At 41.6% G+C, this 18,312-nt stretch overlaps 1 protein-coding gene across 1 annotated transcript; it reads right to left on the bottom strand.

Moving 5' to 3' along the window:
- Positions 1 to 310: 310 nt before the first annotated feature.
- dek (DEK proto-oncogene) lies at positions 311 to 18,244 on the bottom strand. Its single transcript, XM_039807323.1, is given in 15 exon segments — positions 311 to 877; positions 3,448 to 3,564; positions 4,758 to 4,826; positions 4,970 to 5,112; positions 6,040 to 6,130; positions 7,388 to 7,552; positions 8,436 to 8,480; positions 8,482 to 8,759; positions 8,762 to 8,786; positions 9,276 to 9,405; positions 11,980 to 12,074; positions 13,183 to 13,292; positions 13,452 to 13,544; positions 16,831 to 16,984; positions 18,132 to 18,244. Coding segments are annotated over 13 exon segments (1,410 nt in total). The 5' UTR covers positions 16,955 to 16,984; positions 18,132 to 18,244; the 3' UTR covers positions 311 to 877; positions 3,448 to 3,522.
- Positions 18,245 to 18,312: the final 68 nt, after the last annotated feature.

Here is an 18,312-nt window from a genome sequence, read left to right as displayed (position 1 = left end):
GGGAAAAAATTTGGCAGTAACCAAACCCCAATATTCAGCCGACTCCGAATCGTGGATTCGGTGCATCCCTGCTTATTTGTGACCATCGTTTACATACAGATCCCAAACTGCCGATCATTTTTAGAGTCCTACTCGTTCACATGTTCACGCAGGTCACAATTAAAATGTGTCAAGTTCGAATCCGACCTGCTGCCCTTTGCTGTGTGTCATCCCCCCCCCCCTCTCTCTCCCCCCTTCATGTCTATCCACTGTCACTTCACAGTAAAGGGAAAAGCTGTGTTGCACATACATTTCAAACCACATAAGACAATTTTGTTCAAAAAAATGTACACTTTTAATCATCAGCAAGTAAATTACTCAACAATGAATTAACATCTGACGAAGAAAAACAACCAAAAGGAAAAAAATAAAACTATAAATCCAGGAAATCCTAGAAAATAACGAGTTAAAGTTTGTCAATCAAAAAATAGCTTCACCTAATTAGAAACATATTTACAAATCTTAATCCAGAAATAAAAAGGGTAAATTTCTGTCAGTGAAAAGCAGAAATAAAGAGAAGTCGGACTCTTTTCTTCTGCTGCCGAAACGGGACGACTAAAAGAGGAAAACATTTGAACTTCTGGTCACTGAAAGTGTAAAAAACATAATTTCTCATAAAATCTAACTTTGCCAGAAAACACTGAACATGGTGGTGACAACTGCTGTCGAGTTAAGCTGAAAATCTAAACACAAGTCACACGTTAATGAAAACAACAAACATAATTATGTATAAAACTATTTTGTATGAAAACAAACATGAAACTAATGAAGATTTCCCTCTGGTGATGTTTTCGCAGCTTCTACAACTTCATTCTTCTTCAGATCTTCATGTGATGAGCTGTGAGGAAACATTCAAAGAAGATTTAAGTGATGACAAATTAAAAAGAGTTTTCTAATGTTGCTAACAAACATTGAGTACTTTGAGTCACCGTGGCAACACAACAGAGCCTCACACTTCTACACGTCAACCTCAAAAGTTGAATTTCTGATAATTTTGCTTTTCAAAATGACAAATTATGTATAAAATGATTAATAAAATCCGTGCAGATTAACTTTTCTTTTGTCAATTTATAAGATATGATAAAACCTTATCGTCTGTTCACACAGAAAATGTTCTTGCATCGTCTGCTCCAACAGTCAACACTACAAAACACACAAACAAGCATCTGTATGTTCAACCAACATACACACACACACACACACACACACACACACACACACACACACACACACACACACACACACACACACACACACACACACACACACACACACACACACACACACGACTTAGTTCATGTGATCTCTTAGACCTCAGTGAATTAAATACTCGACTAAAGTGTTAAAATGCTTCTCAATGATCTGCAGAACTGTCCCTAAGTCTTTGGTGTTCTGCTCGGTGTTTATTTCACAATACCGGTCTACCATCTCTGTTGGATCATTTAAATACATGTATAGGGAGATTTCAATGTGGGAATCTCTTTTGTATCTCTATGTACATAAATGAGTGAGTTTTCATTGGTCATTAAAAATTACAGGGAAAAACTGCTAAATCTCCTGATCTGTATCTGCTGCTCTGCAGGATGGGTGGATCCACATGCTTCAGACTCAGAAGACCAATGTTTTTGTTGGAGACTAACCCAGCTGTTAAGTTCCTGTTGCTCCCCTCCCTCCCTTCCTTCCTTAGTCTTTTCCTGTTGATTGTTAAGTAAACATAAAGAGGAAGGAAGTAATCACTGATCTGCATCGACCTCTGCTGGACACCAAGGGGAACTGCATAATTCTGGCACAGTGTCTCTTTTTCTTTAACTATGAATCCTTTCATTCTTTTCAATCTAGCAACACATTTTTGAATCCAAAAAGTCAAGTTTCTCAAAGCGAGGTCTTCAAAAACAGTTCAAAATTTACTTTTTTCATCCACCAGCCAAATGGCTAGTGAATGTTCAAATGTGACCAGCCTCTGAATAGAAGATTACCATTGGTTTTTGGGCTGTTGAGTGAAGCAGTCTGCCCCACGTGTGTGACTATTTACCCCACACGCCCCCCAGTTAGTCTTCTTCTTCTTCTCTGCCCACCTTGGCAGCTCCCAGATCCATCACCCTCACCAGCTCCCCCCTGTGGCCTCATACGTCACCACCCCGTCCTCCAAACAAACACTCTGGCTGCCTGATCACATACCGACACGTTAACTTCCCCACCATTAAGACCTGTCTACCATCCATCGCCCCGCTCATCACTACAATTATCAATTTCCTCTCTCAGTTCCAGATCAGACCCCACAACACTCAAGCTTGCATCAGTGACCCCCATCCTCACGAAACCTGGTCTCCACCCGGACACCAGGTCCAACTTCCGACCCATATCCATCCTGGAATGTGTTGTCGCTGCTCAAATTCAAACACACCTCTCCTCCAATAACCTGTTTGAACCATTTCAATCTGGATTCCGCTCACAACACAGCACTGAAACAGTCACCAATGACCTCCTCCTTTTGTATTTTACCTTTATTTATTCAGGGAAGGATAGTTGAGAGGTTGCCTCTCCTTTGCATGAACACCCTGATCACATTCACTCAGTTCCACGTTCATACCTGGAAGCTGCCCAGGACAACCAGTCTGATCTGCTGGCCACTGAGCAGCTCCACTGGAGCGGTTGGAGGTTAAGGGCCTTGCTCAAGGGCACCTCAGTGGTGGTGATGAGGGAGGGACAAGCGCTGCTCTTTCACTTTCCCCACCCAGATTTTATCCTGTCGGTCTGGGGATTGAACCGACGACCTCCCAGTCACGCCTGTAACCTCTCAGTGTCAGTCCAAATTACACATAATACGCATCACATGAGTTTGCCCCCCCGACACAGCGTTTGTTCCTGGGGAGATGGATCCGTGCGTCCCGCCTCCTGTGCACCATGGATGTCTGAGCCTCAGCAAATACTAACTATAAAGATACAATTTGTCTTTTCCCAGCATTAGCACAACACTTTGCAATGGTTAGCTTGTTACCTGTGATGATATATGCTAAATGGAACGTCTCTTTCACATTAGCAAGTGACTGACCTATTTAGGTGCGTTTGGAGATGCCTAATGAAGTTCAACGTTGTTGATCCGCCATCATTTATCTTGGTGCCACACACCTTGTATGTAGCTGTTCGCTTACTGCCACTGTTTACAAAGTTATTAACTAATGACAGAAGGCACAACTCCGGGAGGACTTGGTGTCACCATCGACAATGGTGTTTTATGTGGATGCTAGATTTAAAAAGCAATAATTGCATGAAAACAGGTTGTTAACGAGTCTCGAGGCTCGACTCAAGTCTGAGGTCTTCTGGGTCGAGTCGGAGTCAAGTCTGAAGTCAGCTGTTTGTGAGACTTAAGTGCGACTCGAGTCCCCATCTCTGCTCTGGCCACCTTACCATTCTTATCACGCTCGACCTCACTGCAGCCTTCGACACCATCAACCACTCCATCCTCCTGTCCCGACTGGAAACCTACTGCAACGTCAGTGGCACCGCACTCTGCTGGCTCCGTTCCTATCTCACCAACAGACAACAGTTCATACAGTTCATCAACAACTGCACCTCCTCCATTGCTCCTCGGTTCGGTGCTTGGTCCTCTCCTTAACATCCTGCCACTTGGAAATACCATACGCAAACATGGTCTTCACTTCCACTGCTACGCCGATGATGTCCAGATCTACATTTCTACCAAATCCATCACCACAGCTACATCCTCCACCCTGACCAACTGCCTCACGATATTCAAACCGGGATGCAAACCAACTTCCTCCAACTCAACTACAATAAATCTGACATAATGCTCCATGTCCATAACTTTGGTCTCACTGTCAACAGCTCCACCCTGTCTCCATCCCCACACATGTGTAACCTGGGAGTCATTCGACAGCAACCTCACTTTTGAAAACCACATCAACCAAATAACCAGAACTGCCTTCTTTCACCACAAAAACATTGCCCGTCTCCACCCATCACTGACTCATGACCAAGCACCGTACCTGGGGTGACAGAGTACCATGTAAAGCGCTATATAAATAAAATGTATTATTATTATGAGCCACTTTCATATTTTACCAGCATTTGGCTGGTGGATGGTGCCAATTTTGAACTCTGGTTGAAAACCAAACGATATACAGTTCACTGTGATATAAAAAGAGAAAAGCAGGTCATTCTCTGAAGTACTGAAGTAAAATAAGTGTTATACCATAAACTAAAAACAAGCAGCACGAACCAGAGTGGAGCGGTGAGAATATCCGTCCCTTGCTCACGGAGCCGTTCATTCTCTCTGCTCCCCCGTCTCACCTCACTCTACTCTAGTCGCTTACTGCTCGCTCCAGAGAGAGAAAAAGATGAACTGTATTTATCAGGTGAACTTCATGCCCGGAGCTCTGCCAGCAAAATGGCGACCGGATGGAGAGGGCGGGCGAGTCCGTTCATCTGCAAGTACCGTGCTGCAGTAACAAAGAGACGGGCTCGGGCATGGTTCAAACTCACGGTGCGAGCGGTATGGAGCCAAATTGAAGTGGGGGAGAGAAGGAGATGCCTCAAGATTTTAAAAATCCACTCTGCACTCCATCCAAAATCCCTCCGCTTGCTCGCATGCTCTGGCATGAACACAGTGCTGTGTGTGTGTGTCAGTATGTATGTGGGTGTGTGTGCATGCACATCTGCGTGTTTGTGTTTCTGTGTGTGTGTCTGTGTGTACTCACAGATTTAACAGTCTGTTTGATGTAGTCCTTCTTGCTGGCCAGGTCGTGGTCTGGGTAGGTGTCAAACACCTAGACAACATAAATGATTCATTTATTCATATTTTATACCACATTGTGTAATAACATAGAACATCTACAGTGTTTAACGGCCGAGTCAGAGAGCATCTCCCGTCTCGGTGCCGCAGGTGTGTAAGCCGGAGGAGGCTGGTTACCCTCTGGCAGATCTGCTTCATGGTCATCTCCTCCAGGTTGGCCTCCTTCAGCAGACTCTGCACCGTCTCCTTCAGCTGCTCGTCTGTCGGCGCCTTCTTCACCATCTTGATGAGCGGCTCGTCGTCGTCTGAACTGTCCTCGGCTGCAGGCAAAAAACACAAAAGCAGAGAAAAATCAGGGGATGCTTCGGTAAAAAAAAAAGGCTCTTTAGTTGAACTTCAGACTTTTGGAAAAGGTGTTAATTGTTTTTATTTTTTGACATGGGAGGACAACACAAAGCTTACAGTTATCAATCAGGTAAATATTCAATATTAAAGTGCTCATATTATGCTCATTTGCAGGTTCATAATTGTATTTATAGGTTATATCAGAATAGGTTTACATGGTTTAATTTTCAAAAAACACCATATTTTTGTTGTACTGCACGTTGCTGCAGCTCCTCTTTTCACCCTGTGTGTTGAGCTCTCTGTTTTAGCTACAGAGTGAGACCTCTCACTGCTGTTCCATCTTTGTTGGGAGTCGCACATACTCAGTACCTAGGTAAGGACTACTAGCCAGTCAGAAGCAGAGTATGAGGGCATGCCCTGACAGTACCTAGGTAAGGACTACTAGCCAGTCAGAAGCAGAGTATGAGGGCGTGCCCTGACAGTACCTAGGTAAGGACTACTAGCCAGTCAGAAGCAGAGTATGAGGGCATGCCCTGACAGTACCTAGGTAAGGACTACTAGCCAGTCAGAAGCAGAGTATGAGGGCGTGCCCTGCTAGCAGCTAGGCGAGCATTATAACGTATGTTCCAAAGTGACCACGTCTGTCTCTGAAGTAAAGGCTGGACTACAGTAGAGCTGTTTGGAGCAGTTGGTGAACAGTGTTTTCTGTTGGAGATGGTAAGTCCCTTTGGGGGTTGGGGGGGGACTTTGGGCTTTTTCACTTTCTAAACCTATATCATGCACAAAAAAGATATATATCACAATAAGGGAAAGGGAAAATGCCAAAAAGGATAATATGAGCACTTTAAATCTTAAAATAATATCTGTAATTACCCGTGCAGCCCTGATTATTATGAGCTAACCTGTGTTTGTGTTGTTTTTTCTGTTGCTGCTGCTGTCGGCCTTCTTGGTTTTGGCGGCACGTTTGGCTGGAGTCGACTTCTTCTTTTTGGGCTGGAAAACAAACATCAGCTCAACAACATCATAAGACATCTGAGAACTGAACGTCACAAACAGAAGGAAACTCAGTTATAGCAGCAAAGAAAAAAATAATAAAAGCCACAAACACTCTGGAGAATGATAAAAATATTAACAAATACTATTAACTATTAGGGGTGTAAATCACAATACATAATTATATAGATTCTTTGGAAAACGATACAATATTTGAGACCATATCATTAAGATTTATATCTTATTTACAGTAGATCAGATTTATATCAAATAAAAAAATAAACTAAAATATGATTTAACAATTTTAATAATGAGCTCTTCTAGTTGTTTAAATGAAAAACAAACTATTCTATTTAAAAAGAATAAATATAAAGTGGGAAATTCAAAATTTGTACCCATGACCCTTTGCTGCATGTTGTCCCTTCTCCCCCACACCCCCCCTTTTCCTGTCTGTCTATCTGCATCTCATTAAAAGAAAATCCATAAAAGTCTATATTTTAAATTTGCATCAATCGATATAGTGATCCAGATCTCTGTATCGTTACTAGGGATGAACCGAATCCAGGATTCGGCTTTGGCCGAATATTGGGCTTTTTGACGGGGTTCGGCCAAACCTTAGAATTTTTTCCCTCCGAACCCTACGCTGGTCGCTGTAATGACGGCGCCGTTGATTACCGGAAGGTGTTTACGTAGGTGGAGCGTTCAATGCAGCAGGCTGGGAGAAAGTGGACATGGAACTGGTGAGCAGAAATATTTGTTGTTTGGCAGTACTTTTAGTCAAAAGAAGACCATTGAAGTCCAGCTACATGTTCAATCTGTTCAATGCTGATTGGTCTGGTGGTGGCGAGGACCCTAAACTATACACAACATGGCCGCTCTTACAACATTTGTGTATGAAACATCTGAAAGAACACGAGTTGTGATGAAGGAATCTCCAGACAGCAGCCAGAATGCAGCAACTTCAGGTACGGCAAAGATAGGACAGTCTCTGTTTACTTCATTCATGCGTTTACTGTGTTCATGGACTGAAGATGGGAGGAGGATTCGGTATTCGGCAGAATCTTAACCAGTGGAGTCGGTATTCGGCCGAACCCCAAAAATCTGGATTCGGTGCATCCCTAATCATTACACCCCTAAACTTTAATAATTTTGATTATAAAGACACAATTCAGACTTCTAATCTCTGGAGCTGCTTTCCATTCAACTCTTTGCCACTGTGAGCATTTTAAAAACTACTGCATTTGACTTGAGTTTTACCTTCTCCTCAGCTTCACTGTCGGCGTCCGATTCGGACGCGTCTGAAACTTCCTTCTTCGCTCTCTTTTTAGGAGGAGCCGTCTTCTTTGCCGGCGGCTTCTGTCTTTTCACCGGGGCCGACTTCTTGGAAGCAGACTTCCCTCTGCTGGACTTTGATTTGGGAGACTGGCACAAAATGTTTGTGGATTAAAAACTGAAATGACTACTGAATGAAAATAAGAAGACAACCAGATAATTATTTAGCATCTCTTATTAGGAATTACAGAGAAACAGCTTAAAGTGATCAAAAAGCTTGGGACAGAATCACAAAAATAATAATCAAGTAGTCTGCTTACAGTGTTTATTTCGGGTCTTTTATTACTTAAAGGAACACGCCGACTTATTGGGAATTTAGCTTATTCACCGTAACCCCCAGAGTTAGATAAGTCCATACATACCATTCTCATCTCCGTGTGTGCTGTAACACTGTCTGACGGCTCCAGCATTAGCTTAGCCTAGCACAGATCCTGCAGGTAACTGGTTCCAACTAGCCTACTGCTCCCAATTGTGACAAAAGTGACAAAATAATTAACATATTCCTATTTACATTATGTTTTGTTAGCGGGCGTGTAAAAAAAAAACGTAACATGAGACACAGCCATCTTCTATCTGTAAACAAACCGGGAACTATATTCTCAGACAGGTTTGCTGCGAGCATATCACTCCGCCCAAGTACTATATTCTTCCGCCTGAGAATATAGTTCCCGGTTTTTTTACGGTTAGAAGATGGCGCGCCTCATGTTACGTTGTTTTTGTACACGCGGACTTCACAAATCACAACATGTAAATAATACTATGTTATGTTATTTTGTCACTATTCGATACGAGGATTACTGGAACCATTCACCTGCAGGTTCTGTGATGGGCTGATGCCGCTGGAGACGTCAGACAGCTTTACAGCACGCACGGAGATGAGAATTATTTCATTAATCAAAGATCCAGTTGGTTTATTTGGAGCTTAACCAGAAAAACTAGTTTCTAATTTTGTGTTCAGCCTAGAAAACCTCACCTCATCATCGTCTTCCTCCTCCTCCTCTTCTTCTTCCTTCCTCCTCCTCCTCTTCCTCAGCAGACTCCTCTGACTTGTCGGAGTGGTCCCCGTCTTCTTTCTCGGATGGTTTGTCCTCTGCGTCCGATCCCTCAGCCTCAGCTGAAGCCGCCGCCTTCTCATCTTCCTCACCGTCATCATCATCGCTGCTGGAGTCCATGACGATGGCTTTGGACTTGCTTCCGGCTTTGGACTTCTTGGGACTGGAGGACGAGCTTCTGGGTTTGGGTTTGCTCTTCTTCTTGGTGCTGGTCTCGGAGTCGTCGCCGGACAGTTTCTTTTTGATTTCCTCTTTTTCTTCACGGGCAGACGCTGCCAAAGCACAAACAGTGGGAATGAAGAACTTCCCTGAAGGAGAGGGAACTTCAAGATCTAATATTTCTCTCTGAGAACTTCCATAATGGAAAAATCATGGGGCACAAGTTTGTGATCGATTTATACGTTCTTTTGAAATCAAAATCAGTCATGTGTTATTCGTTTAAAAACCTTAAAATCTCCAGTAGCAATGAACATGTTCATTTAACAACAATCTAATATTGTTGGCCAGGGTTCAACAATCCGGGTTTCCCGATGGCCCCGGGGAAAGTAAACACCACTACGGGAAAGTCAACGTAACAACCCGCTCGCTAGATCTGGCGTCATGGTTTCATAAACATTTGATTTGAACCTGCCATTGGCCAATCAAGAATTGAGTTGGCGCTTTATGCTTTTGACATTTTTAAATTAACATTTTACACTTTTGATGCTTTCAACGTTTGATTTTTTTTCTTTACATTTGACGATATTTTGCCATCTGCTCACCTTCCCGCTGTTTTTCGGTTCAATGAGGAAATTCAGGATCCTGTCGACCAGATCGGCGTGGGTTCCTTTCTTCTCCAGATCCAAAACACCACAGACAACCTTCAGTTTGCTGTTGGTCAAGTTTGAATTCCTGGAATGAAAAAAGGAGAAGAAAAAAAACGGTGCTTATTGTTATCGGTTTGTCCATACAAAGTCAAATCAAAGACGCAAAGTCACAGCGCGACTGACGCAAATAGCGCGGCGCAAATGAGGTGATGACACAAAAATTGCCTTATTCGTGCCGCAATTATAGATACAGTGCCTTGCGAAAGTATTCGGCCCCCTTGAACTTTTCGACCTTTTGCCACATTTCAGGCCTCAAACATAAAGATATAAAACTGTAATTTTTTGTGAAGAATCAACAACAAGTGGGACACAATCATGAAGTGGAACGAAATTTATTGGATATTTCAAACCTTTTAAACAAATAAAAAACTGAAATATTGGGCGTGCAAAATTATTCAGCCCCCTTAAGTTAATACTTTGTAGCGCCACCTTTTGCTGCGATTACAGCTGTAAGTCGCTTGGGGTATGTCTCTATCAGTTTTGCACATCGAGACTGACATTTTTGCCCATTCCTCCTTGCAAAACAGCTCGAGCTCAGTGAGGTTGGATGGAGAACGTTTGTGAACAGCAGTTTTCAGTTCTTTCCACAGATTCTCGATTGGATTCAGGTCTGGACTTTGACTTGGCCATTCTAACACCTGGATATGTTTATTTGTGAACCATTCCATTGTAGATTTTGCTTTATGTTCTGGATCATTGTCTTGTTGGAAGACAAATCTCCGTCCCAGTCTCAGGTCTTTTGCAGACTCCATCAGGTTTTCTTCCAGAATGGTCCTGTATTTGGCTCCATCCATCTTCCCATCAATTTTAACCATCTTCCCTGTCCCTGCTGAAGAAAAGCAGGCCCAAACCATGATGCTGCCACCACCATATTTGACAGTGGGGATGGTGTGTTCAGGGTGATGAGCTGTGTTGCTTTTTACGCCAAACATAACGTTTTGCATTGTTGCCAAAAGTTCGATTTTGGTTTCATCTGACCACAGCACCTTCTTCCACATGTTTGGTGTGTCTCCCAGGTGGCTTTTGGCAAACTTTAAACGACACTTTTTATGGATATCTTTAAGAAATGGCTTTCTTCTTGCCACTCTTCCATAAAGGCCAGATTTGTGCAGTATACGACTGATTGTTGTCCTATGGACAGAGTCTCCCACCTCAGCTGTAGATCTCTGCAGTTCATCCAGAGTGATCATGGGCCTCTTGGCTGCATCTCTGATCAGTCTTCTCATTGTATGAGCTGAAAGTTTAGAGGGACGGCCGGGTCTTCATAGATTTGTAGTGGTCTGATACTCCTTCCATTTCAATATTATCGCTTGCACAGTGCTCCTTGGGATGTTTAAAGCTTGGGAAATCTTTTTGTATCCATATCCGGCTCTTTAAACTTCTCCCACAACAGTATCTCGGACCTGCCTGGTGTGTTCCTTGTTCTTCATGATGCCTTCGCGCTTTTACACGGACCTCTGAGACTATCACAGAGCAGGTGCATTTATACGGAGACTTGATTACACACAGCTGGATTCTATTTATCATCATTAGTCATTTAGGTCAACATTGGATTATTCAGAGATCCTCACTGAACTTCTGGAGAGTTTGCTGCACTGAAAGTAAAGGGGCTGAATAATTTTGCACGCCCACTTTTTCAGTTTTTATTTGTTAAAAAGTTTGAAATAGCCAATGAATTTCGTTCCACTTCATAATTGGGACCCACTTGTTGTTGATTCTTCACAAAAAATTACAGTTTTATATATTTCTGTTTGAGGCCTGAAATGTGGCAAAAGGTCGAAACGTTCAAGGGGGCCGAATACTTTCGCAAGGCACTGTATGTCACAAAAGCGTTTAGAAAGAAGTTTTCTTTGGGAAAAGTAAGCAGGGAAGTTTGACTACCTGGTAAGCTTTGAAATTATATATATATATATATATATATATATATATATATATATATATATTCTCTCTGTTGGTTGTTGTGTTTATGGAGCATCTCCAATGTTAGCAGAGCTCTGATAGAACCAAACTCCATCCAGAAAACAAGCATTTTAAAAGTCGTTTGCTTGTCGTCTTGCAGACAGACCTGACTAAGTATGAATTCAGACTTTATTTCTTTTACAAATCTGCATCATGATGTCATTTTGGCATACTTTTTATCCGTTTATTGCAACAAAAAAAAACGGCACAATGTGTACTTCAAGTCGTGCTGGAAGTGGCAGACATCAGACGTAAGGTCTCCCTGGAGAAGGCAGTAAAACATTACCGTGCTTTTTGCTCCGCCAGGTGATATTATTAATCCAGAAATGACTGACTGTGACTTCCACACCAGGTACAAAGCAGTAATGGTGGTTATTTTGGCCACATGATGACGGAAAGAAACGTTGTTGGTGCCTACAGCTCTACACCGAGTAAACACAAATAATGCAAATATGATCCTCACGCAAATGGTATTACGCGAATATTTTATTTCGCCTTGGTTTGCTAACAGAGCAAGTTTTCCCAATCACAATCAGACACCACTTTCTATCTTTATATTTTGGAAACAAGAAAACCAAAATCAATCCTCTGATTCCACATGATGACAGGAAAGGAAAAGTGTCGCCGCTCAGAAACTTACTTGAGGAGTTTTTCTCGTTTCTTGGTGTACTGTTCGCTGTCGGCGTCAAAAGGAAAGCCGTTAAACAGACGCAAGTTCTTCTTTAACAGGGCCATCTGATGAAAGAACAAACAATACATTAATTTCAGAATAGTAATTGTTCTGCGATTCACTGTTAGTGTATGTTTTTTGGTCGTGGTTTTGTTTACAGCAGAGGTGTAACCTCCTGAAAGAAGGAAGCGATTTCACAAAAAAATGTGAACCTTGTTTTGTCTTCCTGTCGACAATGAACTTGTTGTCCTTCTGGGTCAAAATTACAAAATGAACTTTTTAGTCACTTTTTTATCATATGACAAATATGACATTTTACCTAATTTTTGAGAGAAAAAAAGCAGAAATTATGAATTATTTTGACTAATAGTTAAGACCAGAGAATGTTGAGTGGATCACAGACCATTTTTTTTTCAAATGATATGAAATTGAATAAAACACCCAAAATTCAATGGACATAATCATTAATTTTATCTGTAAAGAATGTTGCATGGGTCCTATACATCTTACATGCACACATCCAAGTTATTTTGGGGCAATTTGGTTGTAAGAAACCCATACTTCTGATATTAAAATCATCTGAGCCCTAAATTCAGTTTTTTCAAGCCAAGTATCGCTAAACTTGCACTTCTCCAAAGCTGAAGAATAAAATCTGTCTGTGGTACAATCTGAAAGAGACTCGCGCCAATAACACGAAAGCTGATTGGCTGATATATTTTGTTTCATTGTAGTCGAAATACAGCGAAATTATATTTGGACTAAAGCGAAAGAAAGAACTACAACTACACGGTAGGGCTGGGAAAATTTTTTTTTTTTTTATCCAAATACAGTATAAATAATTTGGATGTTTAACAGTCTTTGTTGCACACTACACAGTGACTTTTCAGTTAGAGAAAGGGTTTGCCTTTGCAAACAAATCGCACAGCTCTACTACACGGAATAAAAAAGAAAAGAAAAAAAAGAGCATTAGAGGAAGTGTTGTATCGACGTAGAAAAACTAAGACCCGTTTAAAATAATGTAAGACCTAGAACCAAATACTTCAATAAATTTAAGACTCTTTAAGGCCTAAAATATTTTGTTTAGAAATTTTAGACTTTTTAAGACCCCGCAGAAACCCTGCATATGTCTCTGTCTTTACGTTGGATCATCTTGAATCATCCAGGAGTTTGTACCTTTCCCTGTCTGTCGAACAGGATGGCGTGTAGAGGTTTCAGGTCAGCTGCCTTTATCTTATTGATCTGGAAGCCGATACGTGGAATGTCTCCTAATTTATCTCCGCTACCTGAAATACGGGAAACAAAACAAGCGGACAGTTTTCATGCACGTGTCGGAAAATGCTTGAATAGATGATCTTTAAATGACAAATACTCACATACTGTTAAAAGGAAATGCAAAAAACAACAACAACACAAAGTTGTGTCTGTCGTAGTTAAATATTTACCATCGCCAGTCTTGAGCTTCTCCTTTTGCTTTGGTGCCTGGAAGTCAAGCCTCTCGACTGTCTTCTTTGCCCGCTTGCCTTCGATGATTTCGCCTGAAAAATAAATGAGCAATAACGGCTTATTTCAGTTAACAGTAAAAATCCTGTTCCTGAATGTTCTCATCAGAGTACACATTGCAACGACTAGGGTTTGGTATCGTTAGGTTTTTCCCCCTCAATACCAGTACTAAAGCGATACCTTGAAAACATTGCCGGTGCCTGAACAGATACTTTAAAAAGTACTTCCGTTGTTTGTATTCTTCACCTGCGAGCTAAATTGCACGTGGCTGTTCATTCGATATAATAGTGATTGCTCACGTTTGTATTTTAGGTGCATTATTTACATGCTGAAGAAGTGACACTGCATTAAGATAATGTCATTAATAGTGGGTTTATTATTATTTGCTACAGAATGCTTAGCCTATATGTCAAGATCAAAGTTGACCTATATAGTAACTCAAAAAATACAGTTCAATCACAACTGAGAATATGACTCATTGTGTGTGTGTGAATAGAGGTGAATAAATATATTAGTTTGTGTTGCAGCGAAGTGTCAGTTCCGTTTCATGGGGGGGGGGGGTTCGGACCTGGCCCCACTGCTCAAAAAAAATCCTTAAGGAAACACTGGTATCTGCTGCCAAGTTTAGTGTTAACTAGCGTCACGTGCAGCGATGATTCTGTTGCCTGTAAAATCTGTTTTGGAGCATCAGAGAGAAGCGCAGGCATTTAAGTGGCACCGAAATTAGGCACCGAAATCAGTGTTGCTATTCGGTCCTGTAGATACCGGTCGTTTAAGCACCGATGCGTTAATAATAATAATAATAATAATAATACTATATTAAAAACGTTGTGTAGCAGATACAGTGCCTTGCGAAAGTATTCGGCCCCCTTGAACTTTTCGACCTTTTGCCACATTTCAGGCCTCAAACATAAAGATATAAAACTGTAATTTTTTGTGAAGAATCAACAACAAGTGGGTCACAATTATGAAGTGGAACGAAATTTATTGGATATTTCAAACCTTTTAAACAAATAAAAAACTGAAATATTGGGCGTGCAAAATTATTCAGCCCCCTTAAGTTAATACTTTGTAGCGCCACCTTTTGCTGCGATTACAGCTGTAAGTCGCTTGGGGTATGTCTCTATCAGTTTTGCACATCGAGAGACTGACATTTTTGCCCATTCCTCCTTGCAAAACAGCTCGAGCTCAGTGAGGTTGGATGGAGAGAGTTTGTGAACAGCAGTTTTCCGTTCTTTCCACAGATTCTCGATTGGATTCAGGTCTGGACTTTGACTTGGCCATTCTAACACCTGGATATGTTTATTTGTGAACCATTCCATTGTAGATTTTGCTTTATGTTTTGGATCATTGTCTTGTTGGAAGACAAATCTCCGTCCCAGTCTCAGGTCTTTTGCAGACTCCATAAGGTTTTCTTCCAGAATGGTCCTGTATTTGGCTCCATCCATCTTCCCATCAATTTTAACCATCTTCCCTGTCCCTGCTGAAGAAAAGCAGGCCCAAACCATGATGCTGCCACCACCATGTTTGACAGTGGGGATGGTGTGTTCAGGGTGATGAGCTGTGTTGCTTTTACGCCAAACATAACGTTTTGCATTGTTGCCAAAAAGTTCGATTTTGGTTTCATCTGACCACAGCACCTTCTTCCACATGTTTGGTGTGTCTCCCAGGTGGCTTTTGGCAAACTTTAAACGACACTCTTTTATGGATATCTTTAAGAAATGGCTTTCTTCTTGCCACTCTTCCATAAAGGCCAGATTTGTGCAGTATAGCACTGATTGTTGTCCTATGGACAGAGTCTCCCACCTCAGCTGTAGATCTCTGCAGTTCATCCAGAGTGATCATGGGCCTCTTGGCTGCATCTCTGATCAGTCTTCTCATTGTATGAGCTGAAAGTTTAGAGGGCGGCCGGGTCGCCGTAGATTTGTAGTGGTCCGATACTCCTTCCATTTCAATATTATCGCTTGCACAGTGCTCCTTGGGATGTTTAAAGCTTGGGAAATCTTTTGTATCCAAATCCGGCTTTAAACTTCTCCCACAACAGTATCTCGGACCTGCCTGGTGTGTTCCTTGTTCTTCATGATGCTCTCGCCGTTTACACGGACCTCTGAGACTATCACAGAGCAGGTGCATTTATACGGAGACTTGATTACACACAGCTGGATTCTATTTATCATCATTAGTCATTTAGGTCAACATTGGATCATTCAGAGATCCTCACTGAACTTCTGGAGAGAGTTTGCTGCACTGAAAGTAAAGGGGCTGATTAATTTTGCACGCCCACTTTTTCAGTTTTTTATTTGTTAAAAAAGTTTGAAATAGCCAATGAATTTCGTTCCACTTCAAAATTGGGACCCACTTGTTGTTGATTCTTCACAAAAAATTACAGTTTTATATCTTTATGTTTGAGGCCTGAAATGTGGCAAAAGGTCGAAACGTTCAAGGGGGCCGAATACTTTCGCAAGGCACTGTATATTAAAACTTATTGTGGTTTAATTATTCGTAGTTACAGCAGCAAAGTGTATTAAACCAGAGCAGAGGAACCAGGTCTTTTATAAACTATGACCACAAAGATTTAAAAGTTATCAGCGCCCTGTATGAACGGCACACACGCATGGTTTGAAAGCATGAAAATTAATTATTCCTGTGTGTGTTTAAGGCTACATCTACACTACTATGTTTTCATTTTTAAGCAGTTTTGAGAGAAAAGCGATCTCTGTCCACACAACAGTTCTATCTCCAGTAGCAGAACTAATCTCTGTCCGTATTAACACATCTGACAACACATATCACATGACCGTTCACATACGCTGGGCATGTGCATGGCGTTGTAAACAAGGAAGCAGATTGTCCGATGATACTCTGCGGTTATAAATCTTGGATGAATAAGTTGAAAATACTTTGGAGCAAGAACAACGGTGAAAAGTAAGAGCAGGGATTTATTATCTTGGAGTGAGGACGAGGTGGAACTGTTACTGAAAAGGTATGTAAGCTACCCAACTGATAAAACTGACTGATGTGCGTCCTTGTTTCCAAATTTCTCCGTTTGTGTCCATCCAGAATACAAAGCAACCCCGAAGTTTTCAAACCAAAACGAGGGCAGAAGTGTTTCCAAATGTCTCCGTTTTAGGGGCTCAGAAACGCCAGAGCAGTAAATGTAGCTAAAGATATTTGTTTTTTAAACCAACACGTAGTAGTGTAGCCTTAAAGTGGTACTACAGGTCACTCTACCACACATGGATGTCATCAGTGTCAGGTGCTATTATAGTTGCTCATTCTAGATGGCTGAACAGAGGGAGTCAACGATTCCTTTTCTCTTACCAGATATTTTGGCGCTGCTTTTCTTCGGACTCGCCAGGTCTTGCTGCGACGTCTCCATCGGATCCTCCACTTCTTCCTCTGACACTGCAGAGCTGTACCTCGCTTCCTCCGCAACCTCACTCATATCGCACCGCCTCAGTCCGTCTGATTAATCCTAACAGGAGAAAGATGAACACATGTTTATATTGCTGTAAACCCCCCCTGTGCTGGTCTGGCAACGGACGTGTTTTACACACGATCAGGAATACACACACCAAATGAATTGCTGCAGCTTAAATGTTTATGGAGCCTTATATGAATTTAGAACAACAAAACTGACATGGCACAGAAATAAAGCATCATGTATGTGAATAAAACGTTATACTCTTTACATTTAAGGATGGGTATACAGTTGCTAAAAATAAAATAATATCCCCACACACTTGAATGTGAAAGGCGTGTCCAAGAACTTGTCACAATGCTGCTGGATCTATAATTGTGTGAGGGCATCATGTACAAATTCCATTCAAAAACTAGCCAGTGTAAGAAAAACTTGAATTGTGCAACAGCAATAAAACTAGCTAGCAATAGAAAGGCATTACAAATGGTACTAAATAAAGAGAAAAACAATGAAATACAATATATTTAAAATGCAACAATACAGTAATGCACACTGTAACAGTTAACGTTACAGTGTGTGCAAATAAAGTAACGTCAAGCAACAACATCAGATAACGTTATTAAATGTGCTTTAGTTTGGTGTATTAGACGTATGCCGGACACTATCTTGGCTTCTAATGATTCATTAAGTATAAAAATGTAGCATTGTGAACTCGTGTTTTACCAGCTAGGAGCTGTAATCCACAAAAACGACAGACTTTTCAATGGCGTTTGGCAGGCAAGAGCAGAAGCAATTAGCTAGCAACAGCTGACGTTAAGCCGTGAATCCACTTACAATGAGCGGAATCTTCCCTTGAATTCAACCCCAACTTGTGTCAGTAAATGAAAATACTAGTAAAAGGATCTTTCTGAGTTTCGTAGGAAACATTCGGCTTACTATCTGTATTACGCTGATGCGGGTTTGTGTCTTTATTCAGTCAAAATAAACGCCCGTGCGAATTGGCGCGCTATACAGCTAGCTAGCTAGCTAACAACAGACGTTAGCTACCGTAACGTTACGTTAAATCACTGCTGTGCAGTAATTACAGCGAAATAACGATATTACAACCTGATAAAGCTATGCGACAAAGTCCACATAAATGCCACCATGTATCCAAACGCTCACTGAGCTCACGTTAGCCGAGAAGCTATTAAAAGTTTACCTTGTTGTTGTGAAGCAGAGTGGACTGTGCGCGTCTCTCCTCTAGTTTCTTGTTTTCAATTTCATGATGGCGGTTTCTCTGGGGGGCGGGGATTACTGCGGCGTCTACTCCCCTGATTGGACCAAAGATGGATGACGTTGTCCGTGTGTTATAAATAGTGGATGGGAGGCTCCTGCACGTT

This window comes from Perca fluviatilis, chromosome 7 (assembly GCF_010015445.1).
Source record: "Perca fluviatilis chromosome 7, GENO_Pfluv_1.0, whole genome shotgun sequence".
NCBI lineage: Eukaryota > Metazoa > Chordata > Actinopteri > Perciformes > Percidae > Perca > Perca fluviatilis.
The sequence above is the reverse complement of the archived record's forward strand: the minus strand, read 5'-3'. Positions and strand labels throughout refer to the sequence as shown.